Source organism: Babylonia areolata, chromosome 19 (assembly GCF_041734735.1).
Source record: "Babylonia areolata isolate BAREFJ2019XMU chromosome 19, ASM4173473v1, whole genome shotgun sequence".
Lineage (NCBI taxonomy): Eukaryota > Metazoa > Mollusca > Gastropoda > Neogastropoda > Buccinidae > Babylonia > Babylonia areolata.
In genome coordinates this window covers 14960003-14981402 of record NC_134894.1, presented here as the reverse complement: position 1 = coordinate 14981402, position 21400 = coordinate 14960003, and the positions used below count along the sequence as shown (strand labels likewise).

The 21400-nt window shown below is 44.1% G+C and overlaps 1 protein-coding gene across 1 annotated transcript; it reads right to left on the bottom strand.

Moving 5' to 3' along the window:
* Positions 1 to 1036: 1036 nt before the first annotated feature.
* Positions 1037 to 20630, bottom strand: LOC143294081 (solute carrier family 23 member 1-like). The gene is made up of 11 exons (XM_076605502.1): positions 19808 to 20630; positions 13137 to 13294; positions 12100 to 12185; positions 11506 to 11552; positions 10560 to 10741; positions 9052 to 9172; positions 7613 to 7769; positions 5723 to 5976; positions 3132 to 3405; positions 2385 to 2480; positions 1037 to 1848 (listed from the first exon to the last, which is right to left on the bottom strand). The coding sequence occupies exons 1-11, from the start codon at positions 19973 to 19975 to the stop codon at positions 1553 to 1555; spliced, it is 1839 nt and encodes a 612-aa protein (XP_076461617.1). The 5' UTR covers positions 19976 to 20630; the 3' UTR covers positions 1037 to 1552.
* Positions 20631 to 21400: the final 770 nt, after the last annotated feature.

The following is a 21400-nucleotide window of genomic DNA, read 5'->3' as shown; positions in this document are numbered from 1 at the left end:
GTAGTTGTTTTATTGTTATCCATCAAAACCCGGCGGATCATCGTCGCTACTAATGCGTGTAAATAAAAGAGTGTAATGGACATTATCGAAGGTGCTTGACTAAATTCATCTGATGCACGGTATATTTGATTATGCGCACTCTGCTTCATTCTAAAATTAACACAGGAGATTATGTTAAGTATGATGTGATATAGTTTGTCTTTACTTGATGTATTTATTGTATTGGACTGTATTGTATTCACTGCATTACTTTTTGACAGAACAGACTTCTTTGTGGTGAAATTTGGGTTGCTCCCCCTTGTGAGAGTTCGTGGCTACAGTGTAGCGCCACCGTTTTGTCTTTTTCTTTCTGCAAATGTGTTGTAATAGTTGTTGTTGTTGTTGTTGTGCTTTACTATCAAAGTGTGATTTTCTGTAGTATTTTGTCTGAGACCTCACTTTTCTTCCCGCGTGTTCTTTTACATGCGTTACCTGCGTGTTTCACATGGGACATCGGTTTCTCGTCTCACCCAAATGACTAGCACCCAGATGAACACGAGGTCCAGTAAAGTGGGAAGGGGGGGGGGGGGGCTGGGGGTGCGGGGAGAGTGGGGGGGGGTTAAAGGTCCCATTCCGTACGATTATGGGACTCAAACTCGTGGACACTCGCTTCCTAGTCGGGCGATTCACCGCTAGGCCACAGTTCCACGTGTTATGTTTGGTGCGACAATAATCATTCTTTTGCATGGAGCAGTACGGATTTTTTGTTTTTGTTTTTTGTTTGTTTGTTTGTTTTTTTACTGAATATAGATAATGTCTGACACAACAATATTGTTTTCTATGGTGCAATGTTGTTTCCAGTGATACTACTAACAGTGCAATATACCAGCGAAAAGTGTTCTTTGGCATCCTGTGGTGACGTTGTCAGTTCTTCTGACCTACACACACACACACACACACACACACACACATATATATATATCCACATCCTGTCACGCACTCACATTTCACACAAATGCTCGTCTCTGCAAGTTTGTGTGAATAATATATCATCTGATTACATTCCTGCATATTTAATGTATGTCACAAGCGATATACAAAATTCATTTGCTCTCCTAAAAGAGATATGCTTGGTACAATTCCGTTCTCATTCTAACGAAATCACTTTAAAGAGGATTAAAAAGGGGAATGAAATAAGTGTAAATTATAAACTTCAAATATTGAAACAAAACAGTTGTCTGGCCATACATTGGCTCTGATGACATGTAAATCAGTTATTTTAAATCAGTTTGATCAATTCGATATTGTTGATCTATATTGGATATTGATAGTCCTCAAGTGCTAATTTGAGTGCATATAAAAAGCTGTTATTTCAAAACGAATTCAGTGGATCAGGGTTGTATCTTTATGGGAACATTTAGCCCAGGAATAACAAAAGAAAAACATGTCTCTCCGAACGTTGTGTGTGTATTCAAAATGGGCTTTTGAATGAGACCTGGACTATATTCTGTGTGTGTGTGTGTGTGTATGTGTGTGTGTGTGTGTGTGTCCACTATCACAAAGTCAAGTCCCCCTATATCCTAACATCTGATGAAATGGACAATAACTCAGTAGCTTGGCCATTCATCTGGACATCACCCACTTCACCATTTTGGTTCAGTGGCTTCCGGTTCCTGCTGCTCACGCCACTTCCGGAAGTCCGCTCTTGGAAGGACGGCGAAACGGGGATGTAGGAACAGAGCGGAATGTTCCGGATCAGTCCGGACACGTACGGTAAGTCGTAAGTGTTCTGAATGTCGTCCCCTTCACTGGACTCCGCATTCGTTGTTTTCTCTCGCCAGTTGAGAAAGCCTCGTTCCTCCAAAGTACCTGAAAAGAGAGCAGATATTCAGGTTGTGTTTCATTTAAAGGAGAAACAAAAGTGTATAAGAAATCCAACTCTCTTTCTTTCTTTCTTTTACCTGCTCACTGAAACCAAGGAGAACTGATACTGATCCCTAGATCTTTTAGTGTTACTGTTTATATGGAATTGATGCGCTTATTTTCATTAGCGTGCTGGTCTTATGTTGTGTTGACTGGTATTGTATTGTGTTCTGTTGTATTGTTTGTATTACGTTGTATTGTAATGCAAAAAATCTCACGTCACCCCTCAAAACAAAAAACAAAACAAATATATATCCACATCAGCAAACCGCCACAACCACTACATTTCCATCACCACTACCAACAACAACAACAACAACAACAACAACAACAAAAACACACACATAACAGCCACTTTCAAGAATAACACACGCCATCGCAGTCTAACTGGCAGCAACCACAGCAACCGCAACAACAACGTCAACAACAACATCAACAACATTCAAACCGATAAGGAATAGGAGTTAATGAAGGAATCGAACCAGGAATAATGTTGTCCAGGAAGCAGCCGACGAAGCCTCCCACAAACATGGGGGTCCCCAGTGTCACTACCAGAATCTGGTCCATTTCTGCATTACCTGTAAACAGTATAAAGTAAACAAGAGGCGCTCTTTCATTTGAAAGGAACTGTTGCCCACACTCTCACCACCACCAACTACGCCCACCACAAACCACCACCACTACCACCACCACTAATACTATGACACCAACGACACCAAAACAACAATCAACTAACAAAACTGCATCAGCTACACGCATCCATAATCTACATTCTCACCACCACCATCACCACCAGCCATAACAACCCGTTCCAAACAGCAACCACCATCGCCATCAGACCAACAACATCATATAACGAACAAACAATACCAAAACTGCACCAGCAGTATCTACAAAAATGTAGAAACCCTGGCTTTGGCACAGAAGAAGAAGAAGAAAAAGAAAAAGAAGTAGGAGGAGAAGACACCACCATCACCACCACCACAAAAAAATGAAAACAACAAAACAACAACCAGCTATCACCAACCAACCAACCACCATTACCACAAACAACAAACCAGAAAATACACACACACACACACACACACACACACACACACACACACACACAACAACAACAACAACAACAACAACAACAAAACAAAAAACAAAAACAAAAACAACAACCAGTTCCAAACAACCCAAGCTCTGGCAATACAAGCACGCATACGTATGTATACACAACATACCAGTATCAATGGCCCCCACGTGCCCAGTCACCCACTGGGGAACCCCAATCCCCATCATCATGGACAGTCCGAAGATGGCCATGTTTCGGAAAGCCGTCATGTTGGCGTGGAGGGCGGTGCTCAGACCAATGGCCGTCACCATGGAGAGCATGACCCCCAGGGCGCCCCCTATGACGGGGTCAGGGATAAGGGAGATCACCGCGCCCAGCTTGCTGAGGAGACCCGATAGCGCCAGGAGCAGGCCGGCCATTTGGGTCACCCTACGACTGCCCACCTGGATTGGTGAGGGGGAGGAGGGGTGGGGGTATGGGTGGGTGGGTAGGGGTTGGGGGAAAAATTAAATTATGTTACTTACAAAGCCCTGTCAAGCGCAAACGGATCGTTTCAGAATTTAGATAAATTTATAAGCACAAACATAACACAACACAATGCAACACGATATAACACACACTTACAACCTAACACAGCAACAGCAATGCAAACCCAACGCTCAACAGCACGACACAACATACCACAAAACACCACACAGTACACACAACGCGAACACAAACGCCTACAGCGACACCAGTACCACCACTACACAACACTACACAGCACACCAATACACAGGTCACTACCATTGGAACGCCACCACAACACACCACACCTCACCACCACCACAATATACCATATCTCACCACCACCACAACACACTACACCTCACCACCACCACAACACACCACACCTCACCACCACCACACACCACACCTTACCACCACCACAACACACCGCACCTCACCACCACCACAACACACCACACCTCACCAACACCACAATACACCACACCTCACTACCACCACACCTCACCACCACAACACATTACACCTCACCTCATCACCACAACACACCACACCTCACCACCACCACAACACACACCTCACCACCACCACCACAAAACACCTCACCACCACCACAATACACCTCGCCTGACCACCACCACAACCACAACACCTTACAACCACCACACACCATGCCTGACCACCAGCACAATAACAACACCTTACAACCACCACAACACACCATGCCTCACCACCAGCACAATAACAACACCTTACAACAACCACAACACAACACACCTCACCACTACCACCCCACACACCACACTCACCACCACAACACACGACGCCTCACCACCAGCACAATAATAACACCTTACAACCACCACAACAGACCACACCTTACCACCACCAAAAAAACACCACACCTCACCACTACAACATGCCTTACAACCACCACACCTTACCACCACCACCACCACAACACATCACACCTTACCACCATCACAACCACAAAACACCACACATTACCACCACCACACAACACCACACACCTCACCACTACCACCCCACACACCAGTCCTCACCACCAGCACAATAACAACACCTTACAACCACCACAACACACCACGCCTTACCACCACCACAACACAACACACCTCACCACTACCACCCCACACACCACACTCACCACCACAACACACGACGCCTCACCACCAGCACAATAATAACACCTTACAACCACCACAACAGACCACACCTTACCACCACCAAAAAAACACCACACCTCACCGCTACAACATACCTTACAACCACCACACCTTACCACCACCACCACCACAACACACCACATCTTACCACCATCACAACCACAAAACACCACACATTACCACCACCACACAACACCACACACCTCACCACTACCACCCCACACACCAGTCCTCACCACCAGCACAATAACAACACCTTACAACCACCACAACACACCACGCCTTACCACCACAACACAACACACCTCACCACTACCACCCCACACACCACACTCACCACCACAACACACGACGCCTCACCACCAGCACAATAATAACACCTTACAACCACCACAACAGACCACACCTTACCACCACCAAAAAAACACCACACCTCACCACTACAACATACCTTACAACCACCACACCTTACCACCACCACCACCACAACACACCACACCTTACCACCACCACCACCACAACCCACCACACCTTACAACCACAACACACTACACCTTACGACCACTACCACCACAACACACCACACCTTACCACCACCACCACCACAACACACCACACCTTACCACCACCACACCTTACCATCACCACCAACGCAACACACCACACCTTACCACCATCACAACCACAAAACACCACACATTACCACCACCACACAACACCACACACCTCACCACTGCCACCCCACACACCAGTCCTCACCACCAGCACAATAATAACACCTTACAACCACCACAACAGACCACACCTCACCACCACCACAACACACCACACCTCACCACTACAACCACAACACACCTTACAACCACCACACCTTACCACCACCACAACACAACACACCTTACCACCACCACAAAACACCTTACCACCACCACAACCTACCACACCTTACCACCACCACAACACACACCTTACCACCACCACCACACCCCCCCCCCCCCCCCGCCTCCCGTCACCTACACACACACAACAGCACGCACACACAGACAGTCTCACACAAAAAACGGACCCTGGTGATGACGGTGACCGCGGTAGCTTCGCTGTAGGAGGTGGTGGCGTGTCCGGCCCCCAGCATCCCGCTGATCACACTCGCCAGCCCCTCCACCGCCACCCCCCTGTTGACGGCGCTGGAGGGCGGTGGGGGCGCGTGGCAGGCGTATGCCACGGCGAAGTAGTCCCCGACAGACTCCACCACGGAACATAGGGTGGCGACCAGCATGCCCACGAACCCTGCCGCGCTGATGGTGGGCATGCCGAACTGGACTGTGTGTGTGTGTGTACGTGTGTAAGGATTATGACTCTCAAACCTGGAGGCAAGATTGCACTGGCTCTTTGTGCCTCAGCGTTGGTGTCTGGTTGGCCTTCACGAACCATCCCAACGCCGACTGTCCTAAAACCCTCTTGGCTGAGAGCAGGGATGTAACTTGGGTAAGACACACTCCACTATGATCAAATTCTAGCCCAGATAGTTAGGACAGCAGTTGCCCCCTCTGCTGTTCTGATGGTCAGAGTCGGACACCATTGACTATCACACATGTAGGTGTGTGTGTCGGGAAAGGGTACCGTTAATTTACTGGTAGTATGATAGTCTGTCGTGTCTGACTATGACCATCAGAACAGCAAAGTTTGTAACCGCTGTCTCAACTATCTGGGCTTGAATTTGATTATAGTGGAAAACGTCTCTCGGCCAAGAGGTTTTTAGGACAGCCGGCGTTGGGATGGTTCCCAACGGCCATCTTGCCCCCAAGGCTGCAGCTCTAAGAGCCAGTGTAGTGTTGCCTCCTGGTTTGACAGTCGTAATCCTTCACAAAAGACTAAGCTGTAAATGAACTCCCATCATAATGAAGAAACAATTGATCATGCAGCTCTCACTTTGCTGTTGGCTCAAATGTAAACCTGCTGGTTCAAATGTCAGCTTATGGCAATCTGTGATATATGCTGAGTGTTGGGTCTTTACTGTTAGTATCATATAGTATTACAGCTCTGAACAGAACTGCAAAAAATCAACAACAAACAAACAAAAACCGCACACACATGCACAAAAGAAAACCACCAAGTTTGCCGCTTCTCCTGTGTACCTATCTCTGGATAGCATAATTACAGCATTCAGTGGCAACTCAGAAAAGCAAAGTCAATAATTTATTATTCAGCTCTTAGGACTTTTTGAGTTGCTGCCCTCTATGGAACAGAAGTATACCAACTAAAACCAAAATCAGTCGTTTTGCCAATAGTTCCCCCCTTCACCCCCCCCCCCCCCCCAAAAAAAAAAAGTAGTCAATGCTCTATCCCTCGACCAAGTGCGTAAAAGAGAACTACACACGCATGCACGCACGCACGCACACACACACAACACTCTCTCTCTAAATTCTCCCGTCTTGTCCGACGGATGAGTAAGCAGGCAGGTCATCTGCTGATGTGGGTCCTCATGTGGGAATGAAGACTGATCCCTGAGGAACGAGGTCGTCCACAGACGCTGCATGGAGTGCATGGAGTCCTACAAGGATGGGCCCAATTTTCTCTGATTCCTCTTTTCCTGGATGGCGGCTGCTTTGCTGCGCTCAAATGTCTTTGTGCCCTGAGTACACCGTTGCTTCCACTGTGTTCTTACAAGGGCGACATCTTCTCAGGATGCAGTGTCAATGTTGCAGCTTTTGAGGTTTGTCTTCAAGGTGTCTTTGTATCTGTTGAGAGGCCTTCCTTGATCACCTTGTCCTTCCTTTTGTTTTCCGTGGAGCAGCATCTTTGGGAATTCTACTGTCCTCCATACGGACAACGTGTCCTGTCCATCGGAGCTGGCTTTTCACACACACACACACACGCACACACACAAAGCACACACACACAAAGCAAACACACACTCACTCCTCCTCCCACCCACCCCCACACTCAACCCACATACAGGGGTAGGGGAAGGAAACCCAGGGCGCCTCGTGCAGCACGTGCAGGCGTGTGTCTGTGCGGGCCTGGTAGCCGGCACTGGTGGAGTTGCTAGGCAACACGTCTGTCACCGTCAGCGTGAAGCAGAACAGCCATGTTACCGCCATGGCCAGTATCACCTGTTCACCATGGACACGAATAGGTAAATGAATAGACAGACAAATGAATGAACGAATGAGTATTTGGATAACTATGTATGACAGTCAGTCGTGTCTGACTATGACCATCAGAACAGCAGAGGAGCCAACTGCTGTCCCAACCATCTGGGCTATAATAATTCAGTTTTTGTGGAGAGTGTCTTGCCCAAGTTACAATCCTACTCTCTTGGCCATGAGGGTTTTAGGGCCTTCGGCGTTGAGATGATTCCCAAAAGGTCAACTAGCCCCCAATTAAGGCTGCAGCACTGAGGGCCAGTGCAATCTTGCCTCCTAGTTTGAGAGTCATAGTTCTTCACAAAAGACAAAGCTGTGAATAACTTCCTACTGCAATGGAGAAACTATTGATCATACAGCTCTCACTTTGTTGTCCCATCTGTAAACTTAGATCAGTCTGTAATATGAGCTGAGTGTTGGGCCATAATAATTTGCAAACAGACAGATAAACAAATATGATAAATAAATTAAAAAAATTAAAAACGTGACAGGGTCGGTGGCTGAATGGTTAGAGCGTTGGATTCTCACCCGAGTTTCATAGGTTCGATGGCGGTTTTGACGCACCTGGTAGAGATTTTTCTGATCTCTCGGGTCAACATTATGTGCAGACCTGCTAATGCCTGAAACCCTTTCGTGTTTATAAAAATACAGATCAAACACGCACATTAAGGATCCTGTAATCCATGTCAGCGTTTGGTGGGTTATACCACTGGAAATAGAACATGCCCGGCATGCATAAACCGAGTTAACGGAGCATTTCTGCATTCATATCCAGGTAAGATCAGTCATACACGTAAACGCCCACTCGTACACGAGTGAACGTGGGGGTCGTGACCAACGAGTGCAGAAGACGATATAAGAGAAGAAGAAAGAAAGAAAAGCATAATTGAGTAACTAATTGAGTAAATGAGTGGGCGCGTAAACAGATAAACACATAACTAAATAAATTAAAGAAATTATGAATCAGTAGATAAATGTATGGACACCCGCTCCCACCACCCCCCCCCCCCCCCTCCCCCACTCCTATGCATATCAGAAGCTTATACAACCCGACTGGTTTACTATTTTCTTTAATTTTCAACATCACACGCCACAGCAACATTAATCATATACACACCGAAATGTTCCTAATGAAAACACACACGCACGCACACACACACACACAAAGGAGAGGAAAGGAGAGAGAGAGAGAGAAAGAGAGAGAGAGAAAGAAAAAAAGAAAGAGACAGAGACAGAGAATACAACTGACGGCGAACAGACGCAGGACGGGGAAGCGCGAGATGTGGCACCCTTGGCGCCGTGACCAGGAGGGGACAGGCTGCTGGTAGGGACCCAGCAGGAGGGAGAACACCACCACCAGCCCCACCGTCCTGACCACACACACACACACACATACACACACACACACACACAGACATGCGCGCGCGTGCATGCGCAGGTACAAACACATACACGCACGCACCAACAAACACATACATGTATGCATGCATATGCGCACACACATACAAACTAATTATCGTCATCATTATCATCATCATCATCATCGTCATCATCAACTGCATGACTGGGTGCTATTTTCGTCTGTAATGAACACAACGTCTTCTTCAAACAAGAAGGCATTTGACGTTTGGTTGGTTTCTAGTGTCCAGGTAAACATTTTCTTCAATTAGTCAAATTCGATCACGACTGGATCGTATGTGGGTTTTATGTGATACACATATTTGTTTCATACTTTTCGTCTGGTCTGATCATACTATCATGTGTAAACCTTTATATCGTAATTTTCTTTCAAGACTTTGTTGTTTTTATTTACATCGTTAACGTAGGCTTGTATCAGTCTAATTTGTCTTACTGTACTGTCCTCATCTTAATAATTATGTTGTATTGTAATGCGTTTTGATGGACGCCATGGCAGATTTTGCTTCTGATCCAGTGTTCACCAGTGATCAGGATTCGAGACCCCATTTAGGCACGGTATTCTGTTCCAGGGAAGGGACACGTTTACACTGAATTTTGCACACTCCATCCAGGTGTGAATGGGTATCTGACTTTGGTTAGGAAAAATATCAGAATGGCAGAAGGAGGGAATTTGGCCCTGCCTTCCCACGCCGAGTTCTAGAGCCAGTGTGTATGAATTCAACGCCTTTAAGACCGTATAAAGCCATGGCATCTGACCTTTTTTAACCTTAATTTGCTTTGAACCTCCTGGGGCCGTATCGTAGACAAAGTTTATTTGGCCTTTGGCAAGTTACCTCTGACATGGCACGGACCCGCGGGTACAGTTTAACGTGATGTTTAAGTTATCTTCGTATTCAAGATTGGCGCGGTGCACTTTCATCTATCATTAAAAATCCCGGTGATTCCCTTCTGCACTTGCTCTTTTACTTCTCACTGCACCACAGTTCAGAGCATTGTCGAGTGAGTTCGCAAAACATGTGCTATCCGCAAAGCACGCCTGTTTTCCCTCAGCAAAAACAACGCTACAAAAGGATCCGCCTTGTTTACCTCTGCTCCAGGGGCAGTCACCCTTGGCAGGTAGTATGGGCAAATTTTCTTTGGGGGTTGAAGATCCACGGGTAGACTCGAATGTTCCTGAATATCGGATTTGCTTACCCTCAGGCAGTTTGCCTTGCCTCAGGTAGATTTGCCTGCAGGTACACGTTTAGCCAAAGGCACAATGGTCTCTTGAATACGGCCCCTGGTTGTATGGGAAAAACGCAATACAGGTAAAATCATTTTTCTTTTTGTCTGACTGACATGAAGGCAATTCCCCAGTGGACCTGGCAGTACTTGCTGACGACGTGGGTGACGGAGAGGCCGATGAGGGAGATGGTGGGGGCCACAGTGAGGGGCCCAATGAACCTCATCAGGAAGCCCAGCAGACCCGTGCACCCTAAGACCACCTGGGCCAGTGAGGCCAGGATCAGGTTGCCTTGGATCTGGGTTCAAACCCAACACACACACACACACACACACACACACACGCACGCACACACACGAAAGATACATATATATAAAATACACCCCCACATAAAACAAGCATGCGCGTGCACAGGTGCACGCACACACGCATACATACATACACACACACTGCAATCACTTTGAACAGATTAAGTACTAACACACACACACACACACACACACACACACACACACACCACATGCACACGCTCACGCATAAACACACACACACACGCTAAAATCACTTTAGGCATTAAATTAGTGACCAACATACACACATGGACATGCTAAAAGAACAATAAGGCTAGGAGAATAAATTATTAAATAAAAAGCACAATAAAGATGGGTAACTCTCTTCATACACAACTTCAAGTCAATGCTGCTTGCACTATCGACTGAGCTTGCACGCAGGCAGCTAAAAGTACATTGGAACAAACCAGGTCACTTCATCAAAACAGGGAGCTCTAGGCTTGTCCTTATTCCGATCATTTGACAATTGCGCACAGCAGCAACAACAGAAGAAGAAATATGCAAACTGAAAGGTTTTTTTTAATTTTTTTTTATTTTTTTTTTTTTTTTTAAGACTGGTATAGCCTTTTTATCCTGAATATGCTCCACAGAATAAACGGACAATACAGAACAAACACATACATGTATACAATGACACAAATACACGCACAGACACCCTCCACCCCCAGCATACACATTATCACCACCACGACCACCACCACCATCATCTAACCTCCCTCATTCTGGTCATCCAAGCTTCGTCTGGGTCATTCTGTGGCCCTGAAATCACAAACACGAAACCATACAAAGTATGAAAAAAGAGAGAGAGAGAGAGAGAAAAAGGAATAGCATAGTGATGTAGTAAAATATAGCAATATAATGTAATAGAATAGAATGTGCAATATGTAATATAATATGACATAGCATAACACAGCATGACATAACAGATTAGAAAACGACAGAATAGAATAGAAAGCAATAGAACATAACTTAGCACAGCAAAAATGACATAGCATAACATAGTAATAAGTATATAATCATATTTCCATAATATGTATTCGTATGTGTATGCATAATTATATGTATGCGTGCGTGTTTTGTGTGTGTGAGCGCCTGTGTGTAAGTGTGTGAGTGTGTGTACGTTCATGTGTGTGTGTGTGTGTGTGTGTGTGTGTGTGTGTGTGTGTACACAGTTAGGTGTGTATGTGTATGTGTGTGTAGATACCTGTCTCTGGGAGCATTGTGTGAAAAGATGCACAAAGTCTAACTTAAAAGATTAAAAGACACACACAAAAAAGGAAGAAAACACAGGTTCCAATTGGATTACCTTGTGGACAGCGCCATCTATCAAGGGCCAACACGGCGATGATAGGGGCCAGAAAGGCGTGGGAACCGCCTTGAACTATGGGTAATCTGAGGACAGCAAACACCTATGATTGTAAAAATGGGAAACGTTTTGATCTCTCTCTCCCTCCCCCCCCCCCCCCCCAACACACACACACACACACACACACACACACACACACACACTCCAAGCATTCTATTTCTGCCTTCCTGTATATCTCAAATACTCTCTCTCTCATGCTTATTGCCAGTTACGGTAATGTATACATATCTTGTTATCGCCCCTCATTCATATGGGGCTATGGCCTAAATGAATAAATCATCAGCGTCTGCGTCTCTCTCTCTCTCTCTCTCTCATTGTTGTACCGAGCATTTAACGTAAGGGGGACACTGTGCTCTTAGCAGACTGTATACCTATATTTTTGCATGATCTTTCGTATGACAGTATAATTATGTTACATAACCCTTCATTTTGGTGCCTTGACCTATGATAATGAATAGACCATTCATTCATTCATTCATTCATTCATTCCCTCTCTTTCTGTCTTCGCGTGTTCTTCAGCTTTAGAAGAGAAAGAGAATAGAGAAGAAGACGAATAACAACAAGAGGAAGTAGAAGAACAACGACAACAACAAACAACAACAACCAAAAGCAAAAAAGAATAAGATGAGCAAAAGCAAGCAACAACGACAACAACAAGAAGAAGAAGACGACCTCCACCACCACGACCAACAACAACAACAGCAGCAGCAGCAACAACAAAAGCAACAACATCAGCAACAACAAGACCGTTCCACCACCACCAACAACAACGGCAACAACAACAACAGCAAGAACAAGACCATTCCACCTCTACCAACAACGGCAGCAGCAACAACAAAAAGACCATACCACCACCAACAACAATAACAACGGCAACAACAAAAGCAAAACAACAACAACAAGACCGTTCCACCACCACCACCAACGGCAACACCAACAACACCAACAGCAACAACAAAAAAGAAAGCAGACCTCACCTGACACCAACGGTACACTGAAGGACAGTGGCCAGTCCAGACAGGAACAGACTGATGCCGCACAGTCTGGCCCTGACGGGCCCTGGGTCCTCCGCGCACAGAAGCTCTGCCAGAAGTATGGGCATGGACAGACTGCCAGTAACAGTCATCAGGACGTGCTGGAAACAAAGGGAATAGACAAAGACACAAACTTTTGTTGTTGTATATGACTTATTTACGTTAAAAAAAAAAGGTTTTATCTATTTATCGATTCATTTACTTATTCATCTATTTATTTATTATATGACAAATAACAAATGCAGAAATCCATTTGCATCCAAACACACTTACCTATTTATTCATTGATTCATATATTTATCTATTCATTTAGTTATTCATTTGTTTATTCATTTATTTATTTATCATAAGCATGGCAAATAACAACTACAAAAATACAGTTGAAGAGTACAAACACGCTTATTTACTCATTTCTTCATTAATTTATCTATTCATTCATTTATCTATTTAGTTGTTTATCTTTTGGCAAATAACAAATACATAACTGCATTAATATGTTGATGAGTACAAACACGCTTATTTATTTATCCATTTATTTACCTTTTTTTTAATGGCAAATAACAAATACAAAAATGCATTTACATGTTGAAGAGTACAAACACACGGCCGCGTACACAAAGTATACATACTCAAGCACTCACACACATTTCGAGTATAAGCGTTTGCACATAATTAAGTGCGTGCCCTCAATTGTGATTCTGACGTTGCGCCCTTTCACACGGGTAGAATTACGTGCGTGAACCGCAACATACAAAGAAGCCTATAAACATAACGACACAATCTTGAATATAAAATAGAATTAAATGAAATAAACATTAAAAAGAAAAGAGAGGGAGAGAGACAGACAGACACAGAGACACAGAGAGAGACACAGAGAGACGGTACTGTACAGTCCTTGTGACAGGGGGGAACAATACATTATCAGGAGACATAAGATCAAACAAACAAACATACTATAAATCAATATTCTCATCACACACACAAATAATGCATATACCGAAAATGAGACAAACATAAAACAGCTGATAACATCGGTCAGCTCGACAATCCAAAATGAATAAATATTTAATTTTGCATACACATAAACACAATCAAAATTATCATCAAATAACATATCCTATAATAGTTGGGTTTTTTTTCATAAATGAATAATAGCAGTCACAGCGTAATTTTGTAAGATTGCTTTTTGTTTTGCTTTACTCATATTTGTGCATCTGAACTTCTGTTTATCATTTTGAGACAGAGAGAGAGAGAGAGAGAGAGAGAGAGATGGACAGACGGACGGAGAGACAGAGAAGCAGAGAGAGAGAGAGACAGACACACAGACACACAGAGACAGAGAAGCAGAGAACAAAAAGCCAAACAAACTCAACAGCAGCTACAAAAACAGACAGCAGGGCCTATAAAGTACGTTTTTAGGTGGAGACGAAAAGAATGGAGGGGTGGCATAATGGTCCAGAGTGCACAGCATTGAGATCAACACCGGACCGGGATTTGTACTCCCACCTTCATCGGGCCTTGAGTGGCGGTCTTTTGGATGAGAAACAGACGTCCCGTGAGCAGCATGTATTTAGCGCACGTAAAAAGAACCCACGGCAACAAACGTTTGGAAGGTTTCGAAGGAAAAATCCACATTGACAGTAAAACAAGTACGCTTGTAGATAGAAAAAAAAATCCAAAAATGGAGGTGGCGTATTATAATGTCGCGCTCTCCCCGGGAAAAGCTACCAGATTTTTTCACACAAATAAATCTGTTGTGGCAACAACAAAAAAACAACCACAAAAAACAAAAACAAAAAAAAACAAGCAAACAAAATGCAATACCGTGCAACACAAAACACGTGCACATCAGATCTTGTAAACAATGGAAAAACGATGTGATTTTCGAGCAGAGATATAGGCACTGGTCACAGTGACTGCTGCTGCTGCTGATGATGATGAGGAGGGGGGGTGATAATATTTACAAACAGGGAGTTATTTGCTCAACAGGCTGCCTACCAACAGGGGCCGTATTCAAGAGACCGTCATGCCTGCGGGCAAATGTGTGCCTGCGGGTAATCAACCTGAGACAAGTGCAAACTGCCAGAGGGTTTGCAATATCCGGTAATCAGGAACACAAAAACCTGCACGTGTTTCTACAAACCAGAAGGCGATTTACCCTTTCTAGTTGCCAAGGGTGACAGCCCACGAAGCAGAGGTAAATATGGCGAATCCTTTTGTTGCGTTGGTTCTGTTGAAGGAAAACAGGCGTTTTGCGGAGAGACCGTGTCTTTAATTCGGCCTCTGATGGTTTGATTTTATCCTTTGTTCGCTTGGCAGTCAAAAATGACGTATTCAGACTGGTAAACGTCATTCTATTCCATATGAATTACGTATGTCGCTGTGAAGTGAGTGCACTTGCAGAAGATAAATTATGGAATGCCCGAAGTTTGCAGATCACTGTTGGAATATGGCCACTGTGTCTGGCAACCGTTTCATAAAACACTATGCAGTGACATCGAGGATGTCCAGAGGCAAGCAACAAAACTCCTGGGCTCACTGAAAGAGAAGCCCCGAGAGACTGAGACTACTGGGGCTGCCAAGTCTGGAACACTGGAGGCTGCGAGGGGACATGATAGAAGTATTTAAATACCTCCATGGACATTATGATGTACAGAGGCCAGTGTTCCAGTCGTCACTCAGTGGAAACCTCAGAGGCAACACTTTAAAGCTCCAGAAACAAGGCTTTCGCCTTGGTGTCAGGGGGAACTATTTCTCTAATAGAGTGGTGACACAGTGGAACAGTCTCCCAGACTCCGTGGTCCTGGCACCGTCAGTCAATGCCTTCAAGAGCCGCCTAGACAAACACTGGAGGGGCCTACCTGGTCTGTACAACCCATCTTGTCAGAGCAACTGATTTGGTCTAGCCGCGCTTGCCACGCATGCAACCAATTCAGTGATAGTTTTTTTGGAACACGAACAGGCCTCGGGAGAGGCCTAAACCGTCGTCAAGTCAAGTCAAGTCGTCAAGTCAAGTCAAGTCAAGATCATCGAAATTCGTTCATTTCAGAGAAATATTTGAATCCCAACTCCGTTATTTTGTTTTATTTTTGCAGTTAGCTGGACAAGAGCTCTAGATAGAGGTGGCTCCATTGATGCTACTTATATGGATTGCCAGAAAGCGTTTGACAGTGTCCCACATCGCAGACTTGTCTCTAAGATCCACGCACATGTAGTATCAGGCAGGGCATTACTCTGGATCCAGGACGTTCTGTCTCAAAGGAAGCAGAGGGTGGTTGTGAATGGGACAACATCACAGCAGGCAGACGTCACAAGCGGTATTCCACAAGGTAGTGTTCTAGGACCCCTGCTGTTCCTGTTGTACATCAACGACCTTCCTAGTAGAGTGAAGAGTAATGTGATATTGTTTGCCGACGACACAAAGTTGTTCACACAGAGTGACCAAGTAGGTGCTTCACAAGTCCTCCAAGATGACCTAGACAACCTACAGCAGTGGTCTAGAGAGTGGCTCCTACACTTCCATCCAGAAAAATGCAGTGTAATGAAGCTAAGAAACTGCAAATCGGAAGCGATCTACTACATGAAAGGGAAAAACAACGGGGAGGAATACAACCTGGCACTTGGGAGTGTACATTGATAACAAGCTGAACTTTAAGACACATGTGGCAACAGTAACTGCAAAGGCTAACAAGATGGTTGGTATAATCAGGCGTTCCTTCGATTACCTATCTGAAGAGCTGTTTATACAATTGTTCAAGTCCCTGGTTAGACCCATTTTGGAGTATGGGCATTCGGTCTGGAACCCGCAGTCAAAAACATTGTGCAGAGAGGTGGAGGACGTCCAGTGACGGGCAACGAAACTGATTGGTCATCTGAAGAACAAGCCGTATCATGAAAGACTCACTTTGCTTAAGCTACCCAGTCTAGAGCACAGGAGGCAGCGAGGTGATATGATCGATTGCTACAAATACATACACGGAATATACAAGACCAACAATCCCGAACTATCACCTGCAGTGAGTAGAGACAGAAGAGGCAACAGTTTAATGTTAAATAAATCACAGTGCAGACTGAAAGTGCGCAGCTCCTTCTTCACAGAGCGAGTCGTTAATAAATGGAACGGTTTACCAGACGGTTGTGACTGCCCCAACCATGTTATCTTTCAAGACCAGGTTAGACGCTCATTGGGCCAACTCTCCAAGCATATATGATCCAGTATGCTATCATTAGGCCACGCATGCTGGTATACTGTATCCAGTTGAACGACGAACAGGCCTTCCAGGCCTAAAACGTCTGATTCCAGTTCAAGTTCAAAAGCAGAAAGGACAATGTGTCAGAATGCGAAAGTGGCCCCTAGATTTGACAAACTGCTGACTCTAATCGATGCTTTGCCACAGAAGCTTTTTTTTTTTGTTTTTGTTTTTTTGTTTGTTTGTTTGGTTGGTTGGTTGGTTTTGGTCACACTGTGGCGCGGTGCGAAGTAAAAGAGCATGTGCAGAAGGGTATCCACGGAATTTTTAATTATAGACCACGGGTTAGGTTAGCTGCCTGAGTGCACTTTGTGTGTCTTGAATACAAAGATAACTTGTCTTCAAGGTAAACTGTAACCACGGTTCCCTGCCCTGTCAAGGGTAACTTGCAAAATTATTTTTGTCTTGAGTACGGCCCCTGGGTAGAGACGACTGACAGCTGCCATTGGGCGCTCATCATTTGTTTCGTCATTCATTCAGATTTCAGTCACACACACATATACACTCATACAGACATACAGAGAGAGAGGGGGAGGGGGGGAGGGGCTTGACGCTTTTGACTTTGATGTTTTACTGTTATTGACTGAATATTCCTTGTGATAGTGGGAAACAAATACATTTTCGAGGAACACAAAATCAAACAAACAAACAACAAAATCTAAACCGATATTCTCGACACACGTACATCGAAACGCAAAAAACGAAAATGAGAGACTGACATGAAATAGATGGTAACATTTGTCAGCTCGACCATCCACAATTAATGAACAATGTTATATAAACATCCACATACACGTAAAAGCACACATGCATGAGCATATATCAAATATCAAACCAGTGAATATTTTATGAGAGTGAATCATTTCGGCCACAGCTAATTTTGTGGAGTTTTTTTTTTTTTCTTTTCTTTTTTTTTCTTTTTAAGTTTTGTTTTGTTTGTTTGTTTTATGTTGTTGTTGTTTCTTCATATTCAGGCACCTAAACTACTGTTAATCGTTTTCCTTCGAAAATCCCATGCTTCAGAAATATATTTGGTGCACTTGTTTGATACTATCATAACAATTTGTTTCCTCTGTTTGGAACATACTTTTGAATGAAAAGAACCAACTATATTTTCTTTGTACTCCATTTGTGAATGCCAGTTTTGTTTGTACGAGGCAATCAGTCTATCTTTGAGTTCGGAAATAAACCCATTTTCATACCTACATCCTATCTTTGAGTTCGGAAATAAACCCATTTTCATACCTACATCCTGGCACATCCACACTATTCCAAATCCATTTTCTATTAATACCATCCTCACAAAGTATGTTCAGTTTTGCTTCCCTGCTTCTTGTTGTACCAACATCATTTCATAAGTCTGTCTACATAACCTTGTGATAGGTAAACGTGTTATCTTAATCCAGCATTTAATACATTTTACAAATGTTCTTAAATATTGTGGGTATTGTGGGTATCTGCCTGTTTCCCCATTCAAAATCTCATTTGATGAATGCAGTGGAACACCAGGAAAACCTTTAACAGCAAATATGTGTACTTTTTCCATATCATGAAGTAAACATGAGTAGTTTGCAGCATACATTCTTCTAAGATTAGTGTACCATCTTTTAAATCAGTTGCGTTGTACAATGGACTCACCTCTTGGGGCAACATAACTTGCTATTACAACTTTGTCTTCATTAAAACACATTTATCAACGTTAACTGCATCAGTATTGCTAATGTCCAGTTTGATTTCTTTTACAAACTTCCGAAAACACTTTGTGACCAATAGCAGCACACCACCAAAGTTCCTTCCAAAGTAAGAAAGTTTGTTTGTTTTTTTTTTTGTTTCTTTTTTTTTGTGGGGGCATGAAATTGAGAGAGAGAGAGAGACAGACAGACAGACAGACAGACAGACAGACGGACGGACAGACAGAGACACAGAGAGACAGAGAACTCAGAACTCAAAGTAGGGTTGTTGTTTTTTATTGAAGGATTAAGATTTTAGGCATGGCCTATTCTTCCAATCGGTCTTTGAGAGAGAGGAGAGAGAGAGAGAGAGAGAACTTTGAATTCAAAACGTTTTCTATTCAAGGATTAAGATTTTAGGATGGCCTATTCTTCCAATCTGTTCTTGAAAGAGAGAGAGGGGGAAGGGAGGGGGGCAAAGGGGGGCGATACGTGGGGAGTGGCGGCGTTGAATACAGCATGCTGACTTGCAGATGTGTTTCGATTTAACTATCCTCAAAAATAAGGAAACAAAGAAAGGCATGCAGTGCAGTTAACTTTGGGTACACGAGGACATAGCGTACTCAACGATCAACAACAACAAAAACAACAACAAATTAAACCGAGAATAATGGCATGCATTCACAGCACCCACCTGCAATGCCAAAATGAGGGTGACATGAATGGGAGGGGCGTGGTGGACCTTGTACAACATTCCTTCCTTCTCGCCCGGAGGTCTGGGTTTCCTGTCTTTGGTGGTATCTTGTTGACAAGTCTGGTTGCCCAGGGTGACAGCACACTCATCTTTCGTGGTGTGTTCCATTGCCTTCGTCTTGCGGGCTGGAACTGGAAGGTTCTGGATGTTTTATTTTATTTTCTATCGTAGTTTATTCTATCTTATTTCATTTCATTTTATCTTATTGTAGTCTTTAACCATTTGCAGAGACCCAGTCAGAGACACACCACCGACACACCTGGAGAAATCACGTGAACAGTTCTTCTGTTCGGCGCCCCAAAGACTTGAAGGAGGTGAAGAAGTAAATTTTATCTTACTTCATTTATTTGCTTTTTTTTTTTTTTTTTTTTTTTTTTTAATCACATCACTTCATTTATATCACGATGAGAGTTCCGCAGAGTGTTTCTTGTTATCAATGTGAAACGTTGTCGCAGTTTTTCTTTCTTTCTTTTTTTTTTTTCCTTTTTTTTCCTCACATAATAATTATTATCGGTAATAACCGTCTGTCGTTTTATCTTATGCTGTGTGCAGTATCATCACCCTTCTAAATGGTACGTCTTCGAAGGTAGTCTTTCCAAACTGCTTGTTTGTGAGTTCTTCCGCCTCAATTATTTCTCCTTTGTCGTTGAATGTAGAAGTTTCTTTTGCAGGTTTTTTTGCTGACGAAGCTTCCTTCCGTCTTCAGGGTAAGGAAAAAATTAACTGTGTGTGCTAAGTGAGTTTCCGGTGTGTGTGTGTGTGTGTGTGTGTGTGTGTGTGTGTGTGTGTGTGTGTGTGTGCGTGTGTGTGGTGTGTGTGTTATCCCAAAAAGAGTCTAATTACTTCCACTCACGTGATAGGGCATATGTTACTGCGACAACACACAACCGGGCGCAATAGCTGAGTGGTTAAAGCGTTGGACTTACGATCTGAGGGTCCCGGTTTCGAAACTCGGTAACGGTACCTGGTGGGTAAATGGTGGAGATTGTTCCGATCTCCCAGGTCAACATATTTGCAGACCTGCTAGTGCCTGAACCCCCCTCCTGTGTATACGCACGCAGAAGATCAAATACACACGTTAGAAATCCTGTCATCCATGTCAGCGTTCGGTGGGTTACAGAACAAGAACATACAGTACAAGGTCGACTGTGGGGAACTTCTTCTTTGAGGACTTTGTACTGTCCAGCTCTCCCTAGAGTTTTTAATCACGGAAACAAGAACATAACCAGCATACACACCCCTGAAAACGGAGTATGGCTGCCTACATAGCGGGGTAAATAAATAAAACGGTTCATACACGTAAAAATGTTACATGTCTGAGTGTGCATGCGGGCGTGCCTGGAATCTGACTGAATGACACAGGGAACGAATGGTGTGCACCCAATGGCAGCTGTCAGTCGGCTCTACCCAGGCAGGCAGGCCGTTGTGCAAATGACAACCAGTTTGTAAAGCGCTTAGAGCTTGATCTCTAAAAATGTATCCATGTCATGTCATATCAAATCAACCCCCACACTCAAGTGATCTGAAAGATTG